At 40.9% G+C, this 19,164-nt stretch overlaps 2 protein-coding genes across 2 annotated transcripts; one reads left to right on the top strand and one right to left on the bottom strand.

The window, feature by feature from the left end:
• Positions 1 to 1,129: 1,129 nt before the first annotated feature.
• Positions 1,130 to 11,074, top strand: gtpbp2a (GTP binding protein 2a). The gene is made up of 12 exons (XM_085477541.1): positions 1,130 to 1,549; positions 2,524 to 2,550; positions 2,895 to 3,079; positions 3,191 to 3,299; positions 3,390 to 3,587; positions 3,816 to 3,990; positions 6,912 to 7,131; positions 7,261 to 7,396; positions 7,647 to 7,705; positions 7,804 to 7,975; positions 8,152 to 8,316; positions 9,101 to 11,074. Exons 1-12 carry the CDS (start codon positions 1,355 to 1,357, stop codon positions 9,260 to 9,262), a joined length of 1,803 nt encoding a protein of 600 aa, XP_085333667.1. The 5' UTR covers positions 1,130 to 1,354; the 3' UTR covers positions 9,263 to 11,074.
• Positions 11,075 to 12,493: 1,419 nt separating this feature from the next.
• On the bottom strand, positions 12,494 to 17,410 carry polh (polymerase (DNA directed), eta). Its single transcript, XM_085477540.1, has 10 exons — positions 17,037 to 17,410; positions 15,780 to 15,914; positions 15,363 to 15,595; positions 15,055 to 15,233; positions 14,871 to 14,974; positions 14,658 to 14,777; positions 14,291 to 14,414; positions 14,155 to 14,220; positions 13,847 to 14,019; positions 12,494 to 13,726 (listed from the first exon to the last, which is right to left on the bottom strand). The coding sequence occupies exons 1-10, from the start codon at positions 17,171 to 17,173 to the stop codon at positions 12,781 to 12,783; spliced, it is 2,217 nt and encodes a 738-aa protein (XP_085333666.1). The 5' UTR covers positions 17,174 to 17,410; the 3' UTR covers positions 12,494 to 12,780.
• Between the last annotated feature and the right edge of the window lie 1,754 nt (positions 17,411 to 19,164).

Below are 19,164 nucleotides of genomic sequence, written 5' to 3' on the forward strand. Positions count from 1 at the left end.
TTAGACTTATAAAGTTTGTTTTTTTACCTTGCAAACTCTGTTTGCATTTATGTTTGCACACATTTCAATAAAAGCCTGCACCTAGTTCCCACTTTACTAGCAAAATATAAAGAAACAAAGGGTGACAAGACTTTTGCACAGCATTGTGATTCATATCGAGTTTGTAAAATGTTTAGCTTACACATCACTTCCTTTGGGTGTCGCTAAAGCGGCTGCAAAAAATATAGGTCAAACAAAATTACTAAATATTGTGTAAAATTGGGTACCCGATTTTACATTGATTTTAACTGTCTGTGAAACAGCTTATATCCAGACTTGAATTGAAAAACCTTGCGTATATGACGTGACGTGTAAAGAAATAAATCCCTTAATCTTAGCAGTACAAGATGACAAAATCACTAATTTAATATGTAAATACATAAATAAATACCTAAATGTAAATACCTTACAACGTTGAAGGTAAATGTGCTTGACGGTCATGAGGTTCTGGTTGAAATATAGTTCGATTGCAAATATAACAATGCCCAATCAAGTTTAATTTTTCAAATAGTAATCTATTTGAAAAGTTCAATGTTGTCCTTTCACCCACTGTGTTCTCGGGATCCCGAAGGTTTTATATATAAGAGCTGTATTTTCAACACATCTTGTCTAACTTATGGTCAAGAAATCACACCATTTTACAATTCCCTCAGTTTCTTTTCGCTGCTTGCTGGATATCAATTCAACAAACCACTTTCAGTTTACCTGGCTAGATGATAATTGTTAGTAATTATAAGTCTTTCTTAGCAGCTGAAATAATGAAGTTGAATCTTCCCAGAAATACCATACAGATACAAAACCTGAGGTAATAAAGCCTCAAGGGCGTTGGCATGCAGGTCACATTCCTTATAATTAAACTGGTGACATATTTTAGATGTCATCAACTTTGTAAACAAGCTGGACATTACGCACTTATTTCCTTCATCTGATGCAAACCACTGAAAACCGAGTATGTTTACATCTAGATGTAGGCGGGTGGGGTTTAAACTGACATGCAATATGAGTAAATAGGAAAACAAAATGAACCTCTCCCTCGCGCTACGCAGTTATTTAAAACAAACGCACCATTGGCATTTGGCTGTGACGTAGGCATACTGTAAACTCAAAGCCGTAGTCTCGGCCGGTGCTGTTATTGTTCAGTTCGCGGAGTTTGGGGGGAGGGTATTGCTTTATTTTTTATTTTGGGGGCTGCACACTGCCATTATCGGGGTAATTACAACCACCCCAATGCCTGGCCCGAGGTATATATTATTTATATAGCGTCAGAATCTGTCTAAGTAGTTGTAAGCTAACAAGTTAGGTCCCAAAGTAGCCGATGGATGCGCGGGTATCGGAGTTATTTGGCTCAGGAAACGGACACAGCTCTGGATCTGGTGGTGTGTCCAGCGGCAAGCCTGCGAATGGCTATGGGGTAGCCCCCAAAAAATCCTCTGCAAAGAACAAGAAAGCAAAAGCTCGATTATCCCGCAACTTCAAACCAAGCAATAACACCCCGTATCTACCTCCAGAGGTAAGGCTAAAAATACGCGCACAATTAGCTATTTCGAGTTAATATTTCCCGGGCAGTGGAAAGCCTGTCACTAAGAGTAAGCAAATGGATTTTTGTCTGTTGTAACGCTACTCGTAGGTTTGTCATTGTATTTCCTGTTTTGAGGGTTAGCTTCCCCACTATTGACTTGTCTTTGAACCTGCAGTGACACGTAGCTAGTCGGTACAAAGAAAATGAATGGTACCATTTCAAGCGTAGAAGTTTTGCGTTTGCTGTTGGCTTACGACTTTCTATTTACAGTAGTTTTGCAGAAATAGGCCTAACGTATGTTAATTGAAAGTTTTTTGATTAAAAAAATGCAAGTATTTTGCTAGCTAGCAAAAGAAGATCAGCTGTGTTTGTAAATAGGGGGCGGGTGCATAGCTCAGCCAGCCGACCTCTAGATAGTGATACTGTGAGTGTCTGACATTCACTCAGCCAAGGACTGTGTTACTACACAAAACTTTTTTTTTTTTACATGTATTTATTTATTTATTTATTGTACAGTGACCTCCGTGTGTTGTCATTACCCACCAGCTGCGTTTTTTAAACGTGACACTTAATCCTAAACTGTTCTTTAACCTTTACTGATCATAAGCTGCCCAGTATAAAATTGCTGTCAGCTGATCACTGAATATAACTAGGTCCCCTGTCATAAGTGATTACATGACAGATATTTTCGCGACTTGGTTTACCTTAAATGTATTGATTTTGACTTTTAAGCATGTGTATGTAATGTGTAATAACATATTAAGTCGCTGTGTAAGGCTAAGCAAGCGGTTAGCCTGTTTGTATAGCTCTCAGTGACTGCCTATTCATAGAGAACACTGACTGCACATTCAGTCAAACTGCTTTTCTTTTTCTCTTTAAACAAATCAATAGTCTGTTGTCTTCCTTACAGTTTTACAGCTGTTGTTTCTTTTCTGTCTCTCTTTGTTTTACTCCCTGTCTCTTAGGCTGAAGAGGGAAATATAGAGTACAAGGTAAGCAAATTAGCTGTGACGCAAAGTCTTTGTTTTGTTCATAGAGCTAAAATGCTTTACATAACACCATAAAACTGATTTATATATGGATCAATTCTTGTGATGTGGATGTTATTGGAAATTTATCAGTATGCAGTATGTGTGAATATATAGGGGCAGTCTTTCCATTGAAATATAACACCACTGTGGATTAAGTTAATCTCTAGTTACTAGAGCATTTGTAGTATCAGGACAGCCGCTTCTTGTCAATATAGAGCTTTTTTATTGCCTTGGTCCTACAGTAATCATTTGTTTATGTCCAAAATAGTGTTGAGTACTAATTAGTAATTTCTTTTCTTGAATAGCTCAAGCTAGTGAACCCCACACAATACCGCTTTGAGCACTTAGCAACACAAATGAAATGGCGACTGCAGGAGGGCCGAGGTGAAGCTGTCTATCAAATAGGTGTCGAGGACAATGGCATGCTGGTGGGACTATCAGAGGAGGAAATGAGGGCTTCACTAAAAACGCTCCATCGGCTTGCAGAGAAGTAAGTCCAGTATTTTTATTCCGTTTACTGACTGATAGTTATTCTGCTGTTGTAGTTTACCTCATCTACCAAAACACAAAGAACTGTACTTACGTTTGTTTTTCGTGACAGAGTTGGAGCGGACATCACAATTTTAAGAGAGCGAGAGGTGGACTGTGACTCTGATGTGTCTCGTAAGATTGCTGAAGTTCTCATTCGCAAAGTGCCAGATGACCAGCAGGTTAGTGTGGCTACCTGCACATGGATATCTCTGGATGTTTAAATTCTTGGGCATTTTTAAGTCATTTTGGTGTTGTGTTTTTCTCCTTAGTTCTTAGACCTACGAGTAGCCGTACTGGGCAATGTGGACTCGGGCAAGTCCACTCTTTTGGGTGTTTTGACACAAGGTGAGCTGGACAATGGACGGGGAAGAGCGAGGCTCAACCTTTTCAGACATCTACATGAGATTCAGACTGGACGTACTTCGAGCATTAGCTTTGAGATTCTTGGCTTTAACAGCAAAGGAGAGGTGAGAAAACGTCCTCTATAAAATAATATATATTACACCTTATTTATGTACTTTTACATCAGTTGTGATAAGTAGCAAAAAGTAAATACATCCATTATATCATAATTTTTACAATTTTGGATGTTTTACTACAGATTCCTATTCTGATATATATTAAACTACTCCATCTGCATGAAATGTTAGTAACTGATAGCTAATTTTGTTTGTTTGTTTGTTTTCTTTTTTTAGGTTGTGAATTACAGCGAGTCTCGGACAGCAGAGGAGATTTGTGAGAGTGCCTCTAAAATGATCACATTCATTGATCTGGCGGGTCACCACAAGTACTTGAAAACCACCATCTTTGGCCTCACCAGTTATTGTCCAGATTTTGCAATGCTTGTGGTCAGTGCGAATACTGGAATTGGTGAGTATTAAGTGAACGATTAAATTTTCTCCAAGTTCTATTCAAATGTAACTGTTGTTGTGCAAGATAGTAATGCAGTTTGCTGTTCTGGTTGAGAGATAGCCCATGTTTGTGTACACCATACCCCCACACTGTAGTGCACAGTTATGGCTTGGCACTTTGCTGACATGTGATAGCTGAGGTTATGCAATAAACCAACCTTCATCTTTGCTTGGCAGTGTAAGTCCCAAAATATCTCAGATATCATAATTTCAGGGCAGAGTACTTTGACCCACTGGGGATAGTGCTGCGCTCTTGCAAAGCTAGTGTGTATTTCAGCATTGCACTTGACAGTCACAAGAGGTTTTCTCAAATCTTGCAAGCATTTGGCCTTTTCAGTGGGGTTAAGGCTTGACATGTGTTTTTACCATATAACCAAAGATAAGAAGAGAATTCAGATAAGTTGATCAGGTGCTACACTCTTCCAGAGGCAAAAGAAACATGCTGATTTGCATATTGTTGTGATGCAAATCGGATCTTCACAGTCCAGCTTTACCCAAGTTCTTCCTGTATTTTTATTCTTCTGTAAAAATGAAATCACTAAACCTTACTTCAGTATTATGTTTCACATCTTGTTCTATTTATAGGTAATGTGTTATTGTATAATGTGCTCAACCCCAACATTTTCATGATAGCATTAGCTGACATTGAGTGCAGGAAGCTTGTATCCAGGAAGGACCTACTTGGAAACCTGAGCCTCCGAGACTCGTTGGTCAGCCTAAACAGCTTTCTGTTTTACATTTGAAAACATACTGTTTGATTATGTTTGCTGTTAGAGCTGAAAATATAAATATGAATAAGTGTTGCACTACAAAGCCGTTTGGGATTTACACCAACAATACCAGGTGGCACACCCTTAGACCATTCACCCATTGTGACACACAGCATTTCAGTGTGTATCAGTGAACACAGATAAGAACCCTTTGCTCAAGGCAAGAGACCATCTGGAAACAGTCCTCTATGCAATACACCAAAGTAATATATTATTATTAAGAAAGCTGTAGTTTTGTTTACGTTTCGCAAGTGGCACTAAAGCCTGTATAGGAAACCTGAGCCTTTGAGATGTTAGTCATTAAGTGCTGTAGCTCACATCCGGTTGGAGTTATTGGATGAGCTATATGCATCTGCTGTTAATGCATGGCTGTACTTTTGGCTTCTCCCTTACTCACAAGGGGTTGTTTCGCGTTTTTCATTTGGTAGATTTTATCCCAGATTTCCCGACACAGCCCCAAAGGGCTTTGTGTCACTTCCTGGGAGCGAACAAGAGATCTTTCACTTTTAGGCCGATATGAAAACCATGACATTACAGAGCCAATTAAAAAAATATATATTTTTAGCTGCTCTTATTATTCACAAGGGGTTGCCACAGCAGTTAGCTCTGCCTGTTTGATTTGGCAGTGTTTTTATGTTGGATTCCTTTCCTGACACAACCCTGATGGGATTTGTGTTTTCTTCCAGGGTTGAACTGCTATTTAAGCTTATTTTGATTATATGAGTTGACTGATTCCATGCCAAAATAAGTCTGTGTTATTTTCCGAGGCTGTTTATTTCTAAACAGTATTAAATTGAAATACTGCAATTTCATAAGCAGTTAGTTTTAGTGCTAACGCAAAAACATAACTGATTATTAAATATTAAAAAATACTAAAGGGTTTATTGGGCACAGTCAGAGTATAATTAAATGCTTCAGAAAGTCCTATCTGTACTCCTTGTTTATTTACACTGTTCTGCAATGGTTTGTCTATCTTTGAGTAAATAACTAATAACACTGTCAGCATCAAACGAATAACTACACTCAGTAAAAATAAAGGTAATTTAAATAATTTGTAACAACAGGATAATACATTTATTTCTGATTTTTAGCAAAATAATTAAAAACACATTAAAGTACAATGCATTTTTTTCATAAAAAGGGCATGGATAAATTAAGTTCCTAAGTGTATATTTGTTTATACTTAAATAACCTTTATTAATGCAGCGTAGGCGTTACTGTGTTTATGTGGGTGTCTGTTCTAAAATAGGACGTGCAGGGAAAATGGGGTCAAGAATGTAGATAGGAAGGGACATGCCGTCTGCAACCCAAGAACTACAGCTTTAATTATGAAACAGCGTAATGGATCCGTGTAATGCATAGGGCTTCTCTTGGGTTGTAACTTTTAAGCTAAGAAGCCAAAGGGCGAGTAATCTTTTTGCATCATTTAGTTATGCTTTACTTTTTACTGCACTGTGACACATTTACCTCACCTCAATTTTTTTTTCAAAACTCAGTTTGTGTTTTTCTGAAATGTGAATCTTCTTGAGACCAAAATTAAGAGAACATGAGAAGTCACTTTGTTTAGAAGAGCTACTATTTGGCACTCGTGGAAACATCAGAGACATAGTTACAGTATATGTTTGAATACTTTGAATCAGTCCTATCCTCAAACTGTTTCTCTAATGACATAAAAGTCTTTTATTGTGGTATGTGCTATATAACCCTTCGTGTATATAGTCTTTGATTTGCATTAAGTCTGGGTTTGTAGATAAGCACTCTTATGCTAAGCAATAGGTGTTTGAGACTCAGAGGGCAGCTGTTGTGTTTGTACAAAGAATAAATCCCCTGTTTGAATTGGCGTATCTTTTTAAATTTCTTGCAAAGTCTTATTTGGATTACCGAGTCAACAGTTGGAGGTTTATAGGTTGGATTTAGCTTAGGCAATAGTATTTACGTGTGTTTAGGAAGACTTCATCCCTTCTGAAAACATGACATTAAATAAACATTGCCTTTGTCTGCTTGCTTGTGAAAGCTATTTTTGGTGAACAAGTAGTAGGCAAGATATAAGCAATGCAAAATCCCAGGTAAATCCTCTTTCTTTCTTCCTCTCCTTCTCATTCTTTTCCAGCTGGTACCACACGGGAGCATCTTGGCCTTGCCATGGCACTGAAGGTTCCCATCTTCATTGTTATCAGTAAAGTGGACCTCTGCACACGGGCCACTGTTGAGCGCACAGTGCGGCAGTTGGAGCGTGTCTTGAAGCAACCAGGCTGCAACAAGGTGCCCATGGTTGTAAGCAGTACAGATGATGCTGTCACAGCAGCACAGCAGTTTGCACAGTCACCAAGGTATGAAACACACAAGTGCAGTTTTCCATTTAATAACATGCAGTAAAGTTTGCACTCCTTCTATAATAAATACTGTAAACAAAAACTGGAAAGTAATCATTTTTATTTTTTCCTGAAACTCTCTCTCAGCATCACGCCAATCTTCACCTTGTCCAGTGTTTCTGGAGAGAGTCTAGATTTGCTTAAAGTTTTCTTTAACATCATCCCTCCTCTGAGCAACAGCAAGGAGCAGGAGGAACTAATGCAGCAGCTAACAGAGTTTCAGGTCAGTCTGAAATAATTCAATTCAATTCAGTTCAATTCAATTCGATTTTATTTATAGAGCGTTAGTTTCCAGCAACTGTCGCCTTAAGGCGCTTTATATTGTAAGTTACAGACTCCACAACATTAAAATGAAATAAAGTTTGTCTGTCCGTGCAAAATGATCTTCTGGCTGTGAGCTACTGTCTTCCAAATGCACAGTGTAAATACACAGATTATTTTGATCTGAATGACAGCCATGTGCATCATTGCAGGTGGATGAGATCTACACAGTTCCAGAGGTGGGGACAGTGGTTGGAGGTACTCTATACAGGTCAGTATGTTGAAATTATTGTTTCATTACAGGTTAAGTGGGTTCTTTGTTTTTAACCCAGAAATCCCTCTGACTCGCTATTCTCTCTGGTCTTACAGTGGTATTTGCCGTGAAGGGGATCATCTTGTAGTAGGGCCCACAGACTCGGGTCAGTTCCACCAGTTGACCGTAGGCAGCATCCAAAGGAACCGCTCGGCATGCAGGGTGCTCAGGGCGGGCCAGGCTGCTACACTTGCTCTGGGCAACTTTGACCGCTCATTATTGCGCAAGGTCAGACTCAGAGCTTGTCTAAATTAGTGTTTTATTAGTTAATCACATTAAAAGTATAATATATCTATCTATTGGTTAATGTAAATTGCAGTAAAAGAAACTTGGAATTTGAAATCATTATTTTCATACAAATCTGAACTATGTATGTACACCATCCATATGTTTTCCACTTACAGGGCATGGTGATGGTGAGCCCAGAGATGGATCCTACCATCTGCTGGATGTTTGAGGCTGAGATTGTCCTGCTTTTCCATGCCAAGACCTTCCACAAGGGCTTCCAGGTTACTGTGCACATTGGCAATGTGAGACAAACTGCAACAGTGGAAGCAGTGTATGGCAAGGTTGGTCCATCCGCTGAGCTAAAATGCTCTCATTAACACAGAGAAAGTGAAAAAATGGTGTTTTCAAGGCAGGAGACACACTCATCAATAAATCCATGTTTGTCACAGGCTACGTGGTTTATTAACAGTGTGTAATGGCTGGTGACCAATGGAGTTAAATCCTCAGATGGGTGTTCAGATTTGTCGTGTAGAACATAATCCATTTCTTTCATGGTGAGCACAGTTGCTCCTCTCTTTTACAACAGAAGTACTTCCTTCTGCTAGCTACAAGCAATCTATTGCCAGCTACAAGAGTACTTAAAGATGTGAAAGGCTCTGGGTAGGTGTATCTTGGTTTTCTCACATTATCAGTCTTTCAAACCAGGAATCCAAAAAACTATTCTGTTTAGTGTCTGCTCTGAAATGATACAGCAGTGATTCAAAACAAGAGAAACCAAGAATTTTGATACAATCCAGAATTATAACAAATCCTTTCTGGGATTTTTTTAAGGACTCTATTGGCACTACAGAGCTATTTTATTTGTTTGTTGAGTGTGTGCCCTTTAATCTTAATCTTGGTGTCACTATTCCACTGATTGATTTTAAAATTAAATCTGCAAGTTTAAAAGTGCAATTATATATACACAGAACCACTCATCTTTCATTTAAAAGAACAGCCCACAGGTTAATTTCTAATTTAGTGCCACTAAAGCCTCTGCTGCTGTATTTGGCCCAGATCACCTATCTCATTAATAATCCTGCCTTTGTTTGATTCCTGTTCTCGTGCTACACCACTGTACAACAGGAGGAGCTGAGGACGGGAGAGAAAGCGGTGGTTCTCTTCAAGTTCATCAAGCATCCAGAATATCTGAAGGTGGGAGCAAAGATTCTCTTCAGAGAGGGGGTAACCAAAGGTATCGGGCACGTCACCAAGCTGCTTCCCATCGTCGAGTACCAGCCATCCTAAAGACGAGATGAGGATGAGCCCTAACATTCTTCAGGCAACCACAGAACCAAACACCGTCCCACCTCAAAACAGAGTGCTTTAAAAACCACCTCCTGCTTTCTCCAAAGGCCACGCTGCCAAGTTCCCTTCACAGTAAAAGCCTTTTTGCGCGATTCTGTTGTCTCACCATGTTCCAAAGCTTTGTCACCTTCTTACATTTTGTTCCTTAGAGCCTTTTCAGTACCTGCTGATATTTTCCATCTGCTTTGTGTTGTTGAGGCTTAAAAAGTGTTGCTTTTCTTGGTACTGATGAGAAACCTTTCATCCATATCTACAACACAATGACCAAGCATCATCTACCAAAGTTCGCTTTGGAAACTTTGAAAACTGCATTCTGGCCTTTACAACGAGGTGCTGCTCACACAGTTTACACCTAAATGCACTGTTAATACATACTTCAACAATATGCTCACATGCATATTTGCACTGAGGTATAAACGCCAGCGATGATATACCCGTGCCAGGTAACTGTTTTTATAAACTCAACAGTTGCAGGTATGGAATGATTTCACACCAGTGTAACACAAGGCGCAAGTGTCACCGCCTCACAGCGCAGTGTCTGTGCAAAGTGCCTGACTGACAATTACAAACTTTTATATGCTCTTAAATCATCTCCTTGTCATAGTAACTGCTGTGTGAGCAGGTCAGAAGCTTCATTATCTTGCGTTGAGCTTTGTTGTTTCATCACTTTTATGAAGATAACGGAGAGCATTGTGTGGTATGAAAAGCTAGAACATGGCCCAGTTTGTATGTCAGTCTGCCAGGATAACTCACATTGGCAATCACTTTTTAACTGTCACATTTATCAGTGAGAACTATTTTTTCTTTAATTCACAAGTACTGCCTCACAATAGGGCGGTAAGATGATAATGATCTTGCTGCCTGTCTTTCAAGTGCTTTAGTTACTCAGGTCAGTGTAGATATTGTATTAGACAGCATTCCACTTTCACAGAACGACTCCAGTGGGACGTTGTTGCTAATTTGGGTCGAAAGGAGAACTGATGAAAAACAGATACTCCAGATTCTCCCAAAGCGATGCGTGTGATTACACATTAGTATGTGGAACTGCCTACTGATGCAGCTTTATTTAAGAGCAATTATGTTAAAGGTACTTGATGTACTCTTCACTTAAGTTACTGATGTCACAAACTCGAAGGGGTTTAGCATAGTGCCTAATGGAACTCCTATTCAAGAAGCCTTCCATTACAGCCCATTGTTTTATAACTTAGTAAAAAAAATGAAGTTGGTGCTATTGGAAAACTTTTGATATTTAGAGGAAAAAAATGTAATAAGTGAACGTTAATTACTGCTCTGTTCACGCCTGCTGTTGGCCTCACCATCTGTCTTTCTATTGCATGTTGACGTGACTTATACGCGCATTCAAAGTTTGTATTGTTTTTTTGCACCGACATCATTGATGCACAGTGTGTGTGTGTGTGTGTGTGTGCAAGCAAAGACAGGTAAGCTAAGAATGCATTTCAACCAAAATATTTTATAGCATTTATAAAGAGTTCAGGTGTTAAAATTTGTTTTACCGCATCTCGGAAGATTTTTATAGATTTGTAGTAGTTCTGGATTTTACAATTCATTCAAAGATTTTTCAGTCTTCTTCTTAACACCAGCTTATTTTCACTCTTTTGAAATCCTTTGAAGTCAGTTTTCCTTTTAATTCAACGTGTATTTTGATCATTTTCTGGGTGAAATGCAATATTTATGTACAGATCCAATTCGTGTATTATGATGTACATGAATAAAAGTTTTATTGTCACTTTAGCAGCTGTTTAACAGTGTTTTTTCAAAGTAAAATGTGACATTGCAGTGTTTTAAACGATATATCCTATGTGAATAGATCATGACTTCCTTCACAATAGTTTTTTTTTCCCTGGTTTGGCTCCTCCTATCCTGCTCTCCAGCTGATGCAAGAAAGTGCAAGCATAATTTAGCCATTCAGGTCTGTCAATTGCTCTACAGGACAATAAGTTCACCACTGCAGAAAACATGAAGAGGATGACTCATCTATTTATGCTGCAATTGCACTCTTTGGAGTGGCAATCATGTCAAAGGTTGAACAAGCCATTGGGTTGTCTGTAATTTATGCCATTAAAGCTGCAACAGGAAAAAAAATTCTAATACAATAATACAAAAACTGTAATTTGGCAACTGACAGGCCCTCTGACGTTATACGTCAGCTCCCTACCTGGACAACCACAGACACACAGAACCATGAACTACCACATACTTAGTGTATTTATGTTTTTACTTTTTTTTTTATAACACTTTATATTACTCACCTGATTTGGGTTGATTAGACTTAACGAGTGGAAATGGCCTCCATTGTGAGCCAAAGCCTTAAACATTGCTTGAATTATAATATCATTAAAAGTTATTATGGAAATATTTGTTTATTGGGGGTTTTTTGTTTTGTTTTTTACAGTGACACCAAAATCACACACACCCTTTGCTTTAATTCAATTAATCCAGCTGATACTTATTAGCTCATCCAGCTGAAGGGCCAATGAGCTTATGTCACAGTCAGGCATCTGTCCATACTGAACAATAATCCTTCCTCTGAGGCTATTGTTCAGATTTTACAATAACTCAGACACAATAATCATCTAATAGATCTTCAACCAAATTCTGCTCCGGGTCAGATGTGTCATTTCACAGGCAATAACCTGTGAATTGTTATGGATTTTGAGCCAGAGGAGCTGCTACATTATTGACCTGATTGATCTTTTATAACATTTCAATCTGCCCTCCGCTACATTATTTTATGAGTTATCAGCTCATCTTGTACCAGTCCATGATGTAGGCTGTGAGCTCGGCTATGGCAATATAAATTTACATTTGTGAAGTTAGCAATATCCTTGTGATAAAGGATGACAAGTTCAGGGCTACTTTTGTCACATTTGTTCTTATAGAAACCTAAAAGGCTTGCTCACAAGGGTGTGTGGTTTCCTATGTGAATCTGAGTCTTCTATGTAAATGTACTTAGTTGTGTTTGGAAAACTCATTGACACCAAGAGTATTTCAAATACTACCTTCTTGTCTTACAAATCACAATCATGTGCCCCTCTCTCTTTCTTACTAGAACACTTCATACTGTTGATCGAGTGAGGATTTCTGCTCTACATTCAACTAACTAGTGTCATCTGCTGGTAAGTCAAAGTACTACAGCATACTGCATGTTACTAGGATGAGTAAAAAGAATCTTTAATACACTCTGCTTTAAAAAAAATGTCTCTTAATAATATTGTCTTTTTATTTATCATTAAAAAGTAAATTAAATAAATCAAATAAATATGATTTTTTGATTTTTTTTTATACACATTGTTATCATCACCCAACTTCAACATTGAAAGCAGAAAAGTCTTAATGTACTGTTTAGGATATGGCTTTGTAAACAAACATTTTTTAAAATGTACATAATCAGAACTACGTTTGAGTTTAATTTAAAACTGCGGTTCTGCATTAGATCTTCAGTTTTTCTTGAAGAATGAATCCAGAGTGCCCGTGCTTGCACTTTGGGAGCGGGGTCTTTTTGGTGCTGGTCCCGACTGGCCTCTTGTTTTAGTCTTGCCCCGAGAGGAGTGGGCTGTGTCTGCTGCTGCTGCTCTGAGAGGATTCATAGCGGTACCGGAAGAAGAAGAGGAAGTGATGGTTGATGTGCCTGAAGAGAAGGACTGCTGGAGGTCCAGAGCAAAATGATAGTCATTGTGTTCTGGCATTTCCCACGCTAACACCTCCTGACCACAGCGTTCACAGCTCATCAGATCTTCACTGGCCACAGTGGGAGGAGGGTGATTTGACTCCACATTAATGTCCAGTTCATTCCTTAACTCCTCACTTGCCGACTCATGAGATGCATTCTCTGAGCTAAGTTTTGACTCCAAGCCTGATGCCACAACAACAATGTCTTTGGTGTCTTCCTCATCAACGGGACCTGGCATTTGTCCGTTTTCAGGCTTGTTCAGTGCTGACCCTGAAACCTGGAGGCTTTTTTCAATGGTCTTCTTGTGAAAGAAAGAGGAAATGCCTGGGTGGGGGCTGGATGAACCAATTTTGGACTGAGAAACAGGTGTAAAAGAGGAAGCAGGACAGACAGCGTCTGACTTCAACTGACTAACAGAAACAGAAGTATTGTGAAGCGAGGAAGCTGGGAGACCTTCATTGCTGTGTGTACCAGAATCCTCTTCATCATCATCATCATCATCCTCCTTTCTAACCTTCTGTTTTTGTTTCTCAACTGCCTTTTGAAAAAAGGACTGGATGGAGCCGGTTTGTTTACACGGGGAGACATTTTTTGGTTCACAGGGTGGCTGCGTTGAAGTGCTATCACTGGAAAGAAAGCCAGCGATCCCCCCCGCTGATGAAACATCGCTGAATTTACTAGCTGAGAGGTATAACATGCTGAGGGGTGGAGTCCTGGGGACATGATGGAAGACAGTTTAAATTAAAAAATTTAAAAAAATAAATAAATAAAAATCACAGAACATCCCTTTGGCAAATTACTTTAAACCCTCTGCAGTATCCTGTTCTAATTACCATGCAGCCTGATGGTTTCCTGCTGTGTTCAGACTCTTGATAATGGCAAAGGTGTCGCTGGATATTTTGGTCGCCTCGTAGCGCACTAAAGCACAACATCTAGAGAAGCTGCTCATCCTCTTGTCGCCAAGCTGACGTACACCAACTGTCAGCATTTTAGCCACACGACCGTTCTATAAGAAATTAAAGGAACTGAGCTGAAAATAGTTGCATTTACGGGATTTGGCACTAATGTGAAACCCAACTGAAGAAAATATGGTTTAATGAGGGAAAAGAACTAAATTACACAACCAAGTATTGTGTCTTACCACTTCTCTGTCCTTGGTCAGCCTCTCCTCTAACTCAAGAGCCAGTTGATGAAGCCAGTACTGTACCTGCACAAATACAAATACTTTAAAAATGCTTGTGGAACACACTGAAAGAGCACAGAAACATTGGCTCTACCTGCTCTTTAGTAGCCAGCGATGTCTTCCCAGGAAAGTTTTTACTGCAGCCAATGGACTTTGGAAGCTGTCTTGGTTTCACAGCTTCAAAATCAATCCCCCGGCACAAGTCGTACAGCCACTGACTACATTAAACAAGGAAGCAGGATAAAGTTTAACGTCCCTGTAGTGCAGAAGGGTTTCCAAAATTACAAAGTTTCTTTTCTGAAGCAGAAGTTCAAGTACAGAAGTTCAGAAATGTTTAAGGAAGTTTAAAAGTGCAAAACTACTTGTTATTATTTTAATAACACCATGTGATTACTTTCTTAAGCAAGTTATGTCACCATTATCAAAATGATAGTGTTTGAAGGCATTTCTGGCTCTCTCACCCTGTTTTTTCTCCAAAGTGCTGCTCCAACTGAGCCTTAGAGAAGCGAGTGAGATCGCCCATGTTCTCTATTCCCAGAGTTTCTGTGATTGAAGTTCCCAGCTTACCCCCCAGGTTACGGCTGCAGGGAAATAAATAATACAAGAGGACAGGGTTTAATTTTAAGTTTTTGCTGCCACTCTGTCAATGTAAGCGATGACATAACTAAACTTACATCTTGCCAATGGGGAGACTGCTGAAAAGTTCTGTCACAGAGTCCAGAGGAAGAACAGTTTGTCTGTTGGGCTTGTTCAGACCACAGGCTAGTTTAGCCAATACCTTGGAAAGGTGAGCGGTAAATGATTATCTCTGCAAACACAGTTACCGGTCTGAGACTATTAAATAGGAGTTTATCCTACCTTATTGTGTGATATTCCTGCAGAACAACTGAAACCTGTGTGTTTCTCCACAGCTGCTCTCATTTCCTCAACAATCAGTGCTCCAACAGTTAGCTGCAGTTCTGCAGAGTTCTGCTCACCCACTGACGGGAACGTTAAAGATTCCAGCCACTGCTGGAGACCTCTGGATCGCTGTTCCTCTGAGCACAAACATGATGTTGTTAGGAGGATAAAGCCTGCCAGAGTTTTTTAGCTGTTATTCTTCGACAGCTTTCTGTGTCAACTGCAGAAACAACTCATTGGGTAACTGAAGTTAGCTTACAGCCTACCTTTATCCAACACAGTGTCCTCTGCAGAGTCTTCAGCTGCAGGTGAACTTTGTGGGTACCCCTGGATGTAGGTAGTTCTCAAGAGTGAAGTTTCGATTTGTTTGTCAGTCATATTTTTCAGTCGCTGCTGGACAGCAGCAGTCAAATCCATGTAGGCCTCATCAATGCTAGCTCTCTCAATCACAGCAAAGCGAGACATGACCTCAATCACCTCCACACTCGCCTCTCTGTAACTACAAAGGGGACAGAAAGAAGATATTTGCAGTACAGCTTTGGCCATAAGGATTTAAGACAATTCAAAAAATAATCGTAAATTTAATTAAAGACAATGTTGATCGAGTGTTGATCCAAAGATTTAATGTTGATCCAATTAAAAAGAGGAAGTCTCTGGGGATGTACATCAGCAGCAGCACTTACTTTGTCAAGTCAGCCTTGCCATGAGACTCACGCACTCGTGCCACCTGGAGGTCTGGGCACAGTTTTTTTGCATCATCCACCCACATGTTCCTGGTGACACCATGAGCCCTGGCCTCGTAGCTCACAGCTATAATACTAAGAAACAATAACATTTAGTCAAAGATCACAAAAAAAAAAATCATAAAGTGTGAAAACATTTTAGAAGGATGTCTAAGCGGTTATTTGTGGGACATGAGGGCGGGTGAGTTGCCAACACAGAGACATCAATTCAAATGGTCAATGCAACTGAACACACGCAGTCGTGGGAACGAATTCACCAGTGGGTTACAAAGAGAGAGGGGAATGTTTAAATTCTCTGTAATCTAGTCAACATTCTGTTTTACAGAGTATTTCATTATTTCAAAATCTGCTGCTCTACTGGCATTTTCTCCCCTAACACCAACTATATGGTTTACAGAGAATGGTCTGAAAAAAGAGAAAATAAAGCTGCAGTTTTCTGGGTGAAAGTGCCTTGTGCAACTAAGAGGTCAAAGAAAATGGCTTCACGCTGATAGGAAGGCAACAGGAACTCAAATTCAAATAACCACTCAACTAAGTTATGCAAAAAAAACAACATTTTTAAACACAAAAAACGATGAACCTTGAAGCAGATGGGCTACAGCCACGTAAGACCACAGCAGGTGCCACTTCTGTCAGCTAAAAAACAGGAAACTAAAGCTACAGTTCACATGGGCTCACCAAAATTAGACAAGAAATGACCAATAGGACAGTGTTGCCTGGTCTGATGTGATTCAGGTTGGTGGTGGTGGTGTAATGTTGTGGTTTTTTTAGCAGAGTTTGTGCCCCTTAGTACAAACTGAGCATCGTTTAAACAGCACGGCCTACCATGTCCATCCCTTTATGACTACAGTATAACCATGTTCTGATGGGTGCTTCCAGCAGGATAACACACCACGTCACAAACCTCAAATCATCTCAAACTGGTTCCTTGAACATGCCAGTGAGTTCACTGCACTCGAATGACTTCCACAGTCACCAGATATCAGTCCACTAGAGCAACCTTTGGCTTTTTCATCAACCTTTTAACTCGATTTACACGAATACGAACAGGATGTACGTAAGGCACACCAGAAAAAGAAAACTTTCGTAACTTTAGCTTTAGGAACCTAAGTCACCCACAGACCCAGGTTTTGTGTCACGGCTAGGTGTTTCAATTGCGTCGATCACAAAAACGGTATCTCTGTGTCAGAAACTCACCTGCCTCCTTTCCACGTCTTGTACTGGGCCACCACACAGGGAGTATTCCTCAGAGCTGGATTCAGCCTCTGCTCCACCTGCACGTAAAAGCAGTCCATGTCTACCAACGCCACCACCCTCTCCTTCCCGTACTCCATTATTAACGATGAAAATCTGTCGGTGGTGCTAAGATATGTGTCCGCTTCTTGGCGGGGCTGTTAATTCACAGCTGTCATCAGAACTGAAAGTTCGGTGGACTTGAACGGACCGCCAAAATACACATCGATCGCTTTGCATTTCGAGGGTTACATAAATACGTCATCAACAGTCGACGAAGAAGTCCCTTGGTAATATCGTCATCACTGAAAAAAACCAGAACTTATGTCATTCTACAGTTGCCTGCACATCGAAATTAGCTACCAAGACCACAAAGGTGCAAGAAAGTGACCAGATTCAAAACAACAATATAAAAACACTATATACACAATGTATAAGTTACAAGAAACACTGTGGGGCTGTATACAAGGGCATCCATAATATATTAAGGGCGGAAGGGCATTTGGTGATAGTTAGTGACACTTGCAAAATATGGAAAATGCAATATATTAATAGTGTCATTCTGAAATATTTTAAAAGCTGAAGTCTTCCTTTTTCGCCTTCTCCCTTTAGTGACCATCACATCGGATCATCTGCCTTCATTTCCTGATTACTCCAAATGAAAATCCCAAAAAGTAAATTGTGTTCTGTGGGAGAAACGTTTTCGTCACTCATCCGAATTACTACTTCAGTTTCAGCTGAAGTAGCATATTAAAAACAGCATGAAACTGACCTCACATCGTTTCGTCAGTCATTATGCAAATCTACTGTTTATAAGGTTGGGGAAACTAGCGGTCACCTGAGACTGAAAAAGTCAATTGGATAAGTAAAAAAACGTTTCTCCCACTTGAAATGCTACTTCCCACAACTTAGACATTCACATTACTCACACTCTCATTACACATACATATAGGATCTTGGGGGTGGGCACGATATACGGAGTCCAAATTACCATCAGGGTGTACACCTCACCCCTGGCGTCGTTGCCCACCTCTCAATTTTGAATACACGTAGACATTGAGGGCTAGCAGGAGGGACTATGCGCTTACCTGCTGCTCTCTGGCAGGTAGCTCCATGCCCTCCTGGGTTTTAAATGCACCTTAGAACACACATGCATCAACACTACAATGAGTGGGTGGAGGGAGGTTTGGAGTCTTCTCTCACCCCCGTTCTCTGCGGCCTGCTGGAGCGGGGGGGGGGGGGGGGGGGGGGCTAGGAGGAGAAGTTGGCCGTCCGACTGCGGTCTGGAGTGTGGGGCCTCCCTGCTGCTGCGGAGTCGGGGCGGTCTGCCTCTCCCCACCGCAGGGAAAAGGGTAACACCACCTGGGTCTGGGTGCAGTTCCCCCCTCCAGGGGCAAGGGTACCTAGACCCAGTTCGTAGAGTACGCTTGGGGAGTGTGATCATGTGTACAGCGTCTCTTTATGTCTGTCTCCACGTTGGTTGAGTGTGGAGTAAGTGCATATGAGAGCATGAGGGTGGGAATGGATGTTTGTGTCTGTGTGTGCCTGTATGTCTGTGTCTATATGTCAGGTTGGGTATCAGACGCCACCTCTCCGGGGACATCTCAGGCCCTCCAAGGTTTGGAGGCCTATCTCCACCCACCACCACTTCCCCTGCCAGTGGCGGACTCCCTCAGGTGTCGGTGCGTTGGTGGTTCTTTGTGTCTGGGGGTGGGCGTCCGGGTACACACCGGCTCACTCCTTGGCGGCCGCTTATCGGGGCCTGGAGCCTGGGGCTCGCTCGGGCCACTTCGGAGGTGGGGTGTCCCCGGCCTCTCGGCCTGGGGCTCGGTCACTCAGGCACAACTGGCTGCCGGCGGAGCTCACGGGCGAGTCACTGCAACTCCCCCTGGCTTCTGCTCCGCGGCTGCTGAGTGAGCCCTCATCTGGGACTCTCCTCAGCTCTTACTGGGACAGTGGCGTGGCTGCCCCTCTGTTGGTCTTCCTTGGTCTCTTGTGTTCTGGGGGCCTCTGGATGTCTGGAGTTTTGATCTCCTCCATACCTGCTTCATACCCTGGAGGACGGGGCTGTGCACACTCCCTAGCAGATCGT

This window comes from Copadichromis virginalis, linkage group LG13 (genome assembly GCF_057382275.1).
Source record: "Copadichromis virginalis isolate Kocher_CV1m ecotype Utaka linkage group LG13, C_Virginalis_male_GT1.1, whole genome shotgun sequence".
NCBI lineage: Eukaryota > Metazoa > Chordata > Actinopteri > Cichliformes > Cichlidae > Copadichromis > Copadichromis virginalis.

What these genes read in the sequence shown, in the direction of transcription:
- gtpbp2a (XM_085477541.1), top strand. Translation starts at nt 1,355, where the DNA reads ATGGATGCGCGGGTATCGGAGTTATTTGGCTCAGGAAACGGACACAGC. An exon ending in GCTTTAACAGCAAAGGAGAG is followed by an intron (nt 3,588 to 3,815) that starts GTGAGAAAACGT and finishes TTCTTTTTTTAG; the next exon opens with GTTGTGAATTACAGCGAGTC. An exon ending in CAGTGCGAATACTGGAATTG is followed by an intron (nt 3,991 to 6,911) that starts GTGAGTATTAAG and finishes ATTCTTTTCCAG; the next exon opens with CTGGTACCACACGGGAGCAT.
- polh (XM_085477540.1), bottom strand. Translation starts at nt 17,173, where the DNA reads ATGGAGTACGGGAAGGAGAGGGTGGTGGCGTTGGTAGACATGGACTGC. An exon ending in GGACACTGTGTTGGATAAAG is followed by an intron (nt 15,234 to 15,362) that starts GTAGGCTGTAAG and finishes GTTTGTGCTCAG; the next exon opens with AGGAACAGCGATCCAGAGGT. An exon ending in CACTTTGGAGAAAAAACAGG is followed by an intron (nt 14,415 to 14,657) that starts GTGAGAGAGCCA and finishes TGTTTAATGTAG; the next exon opens with TCAGTGGCTGTACGACTTGT.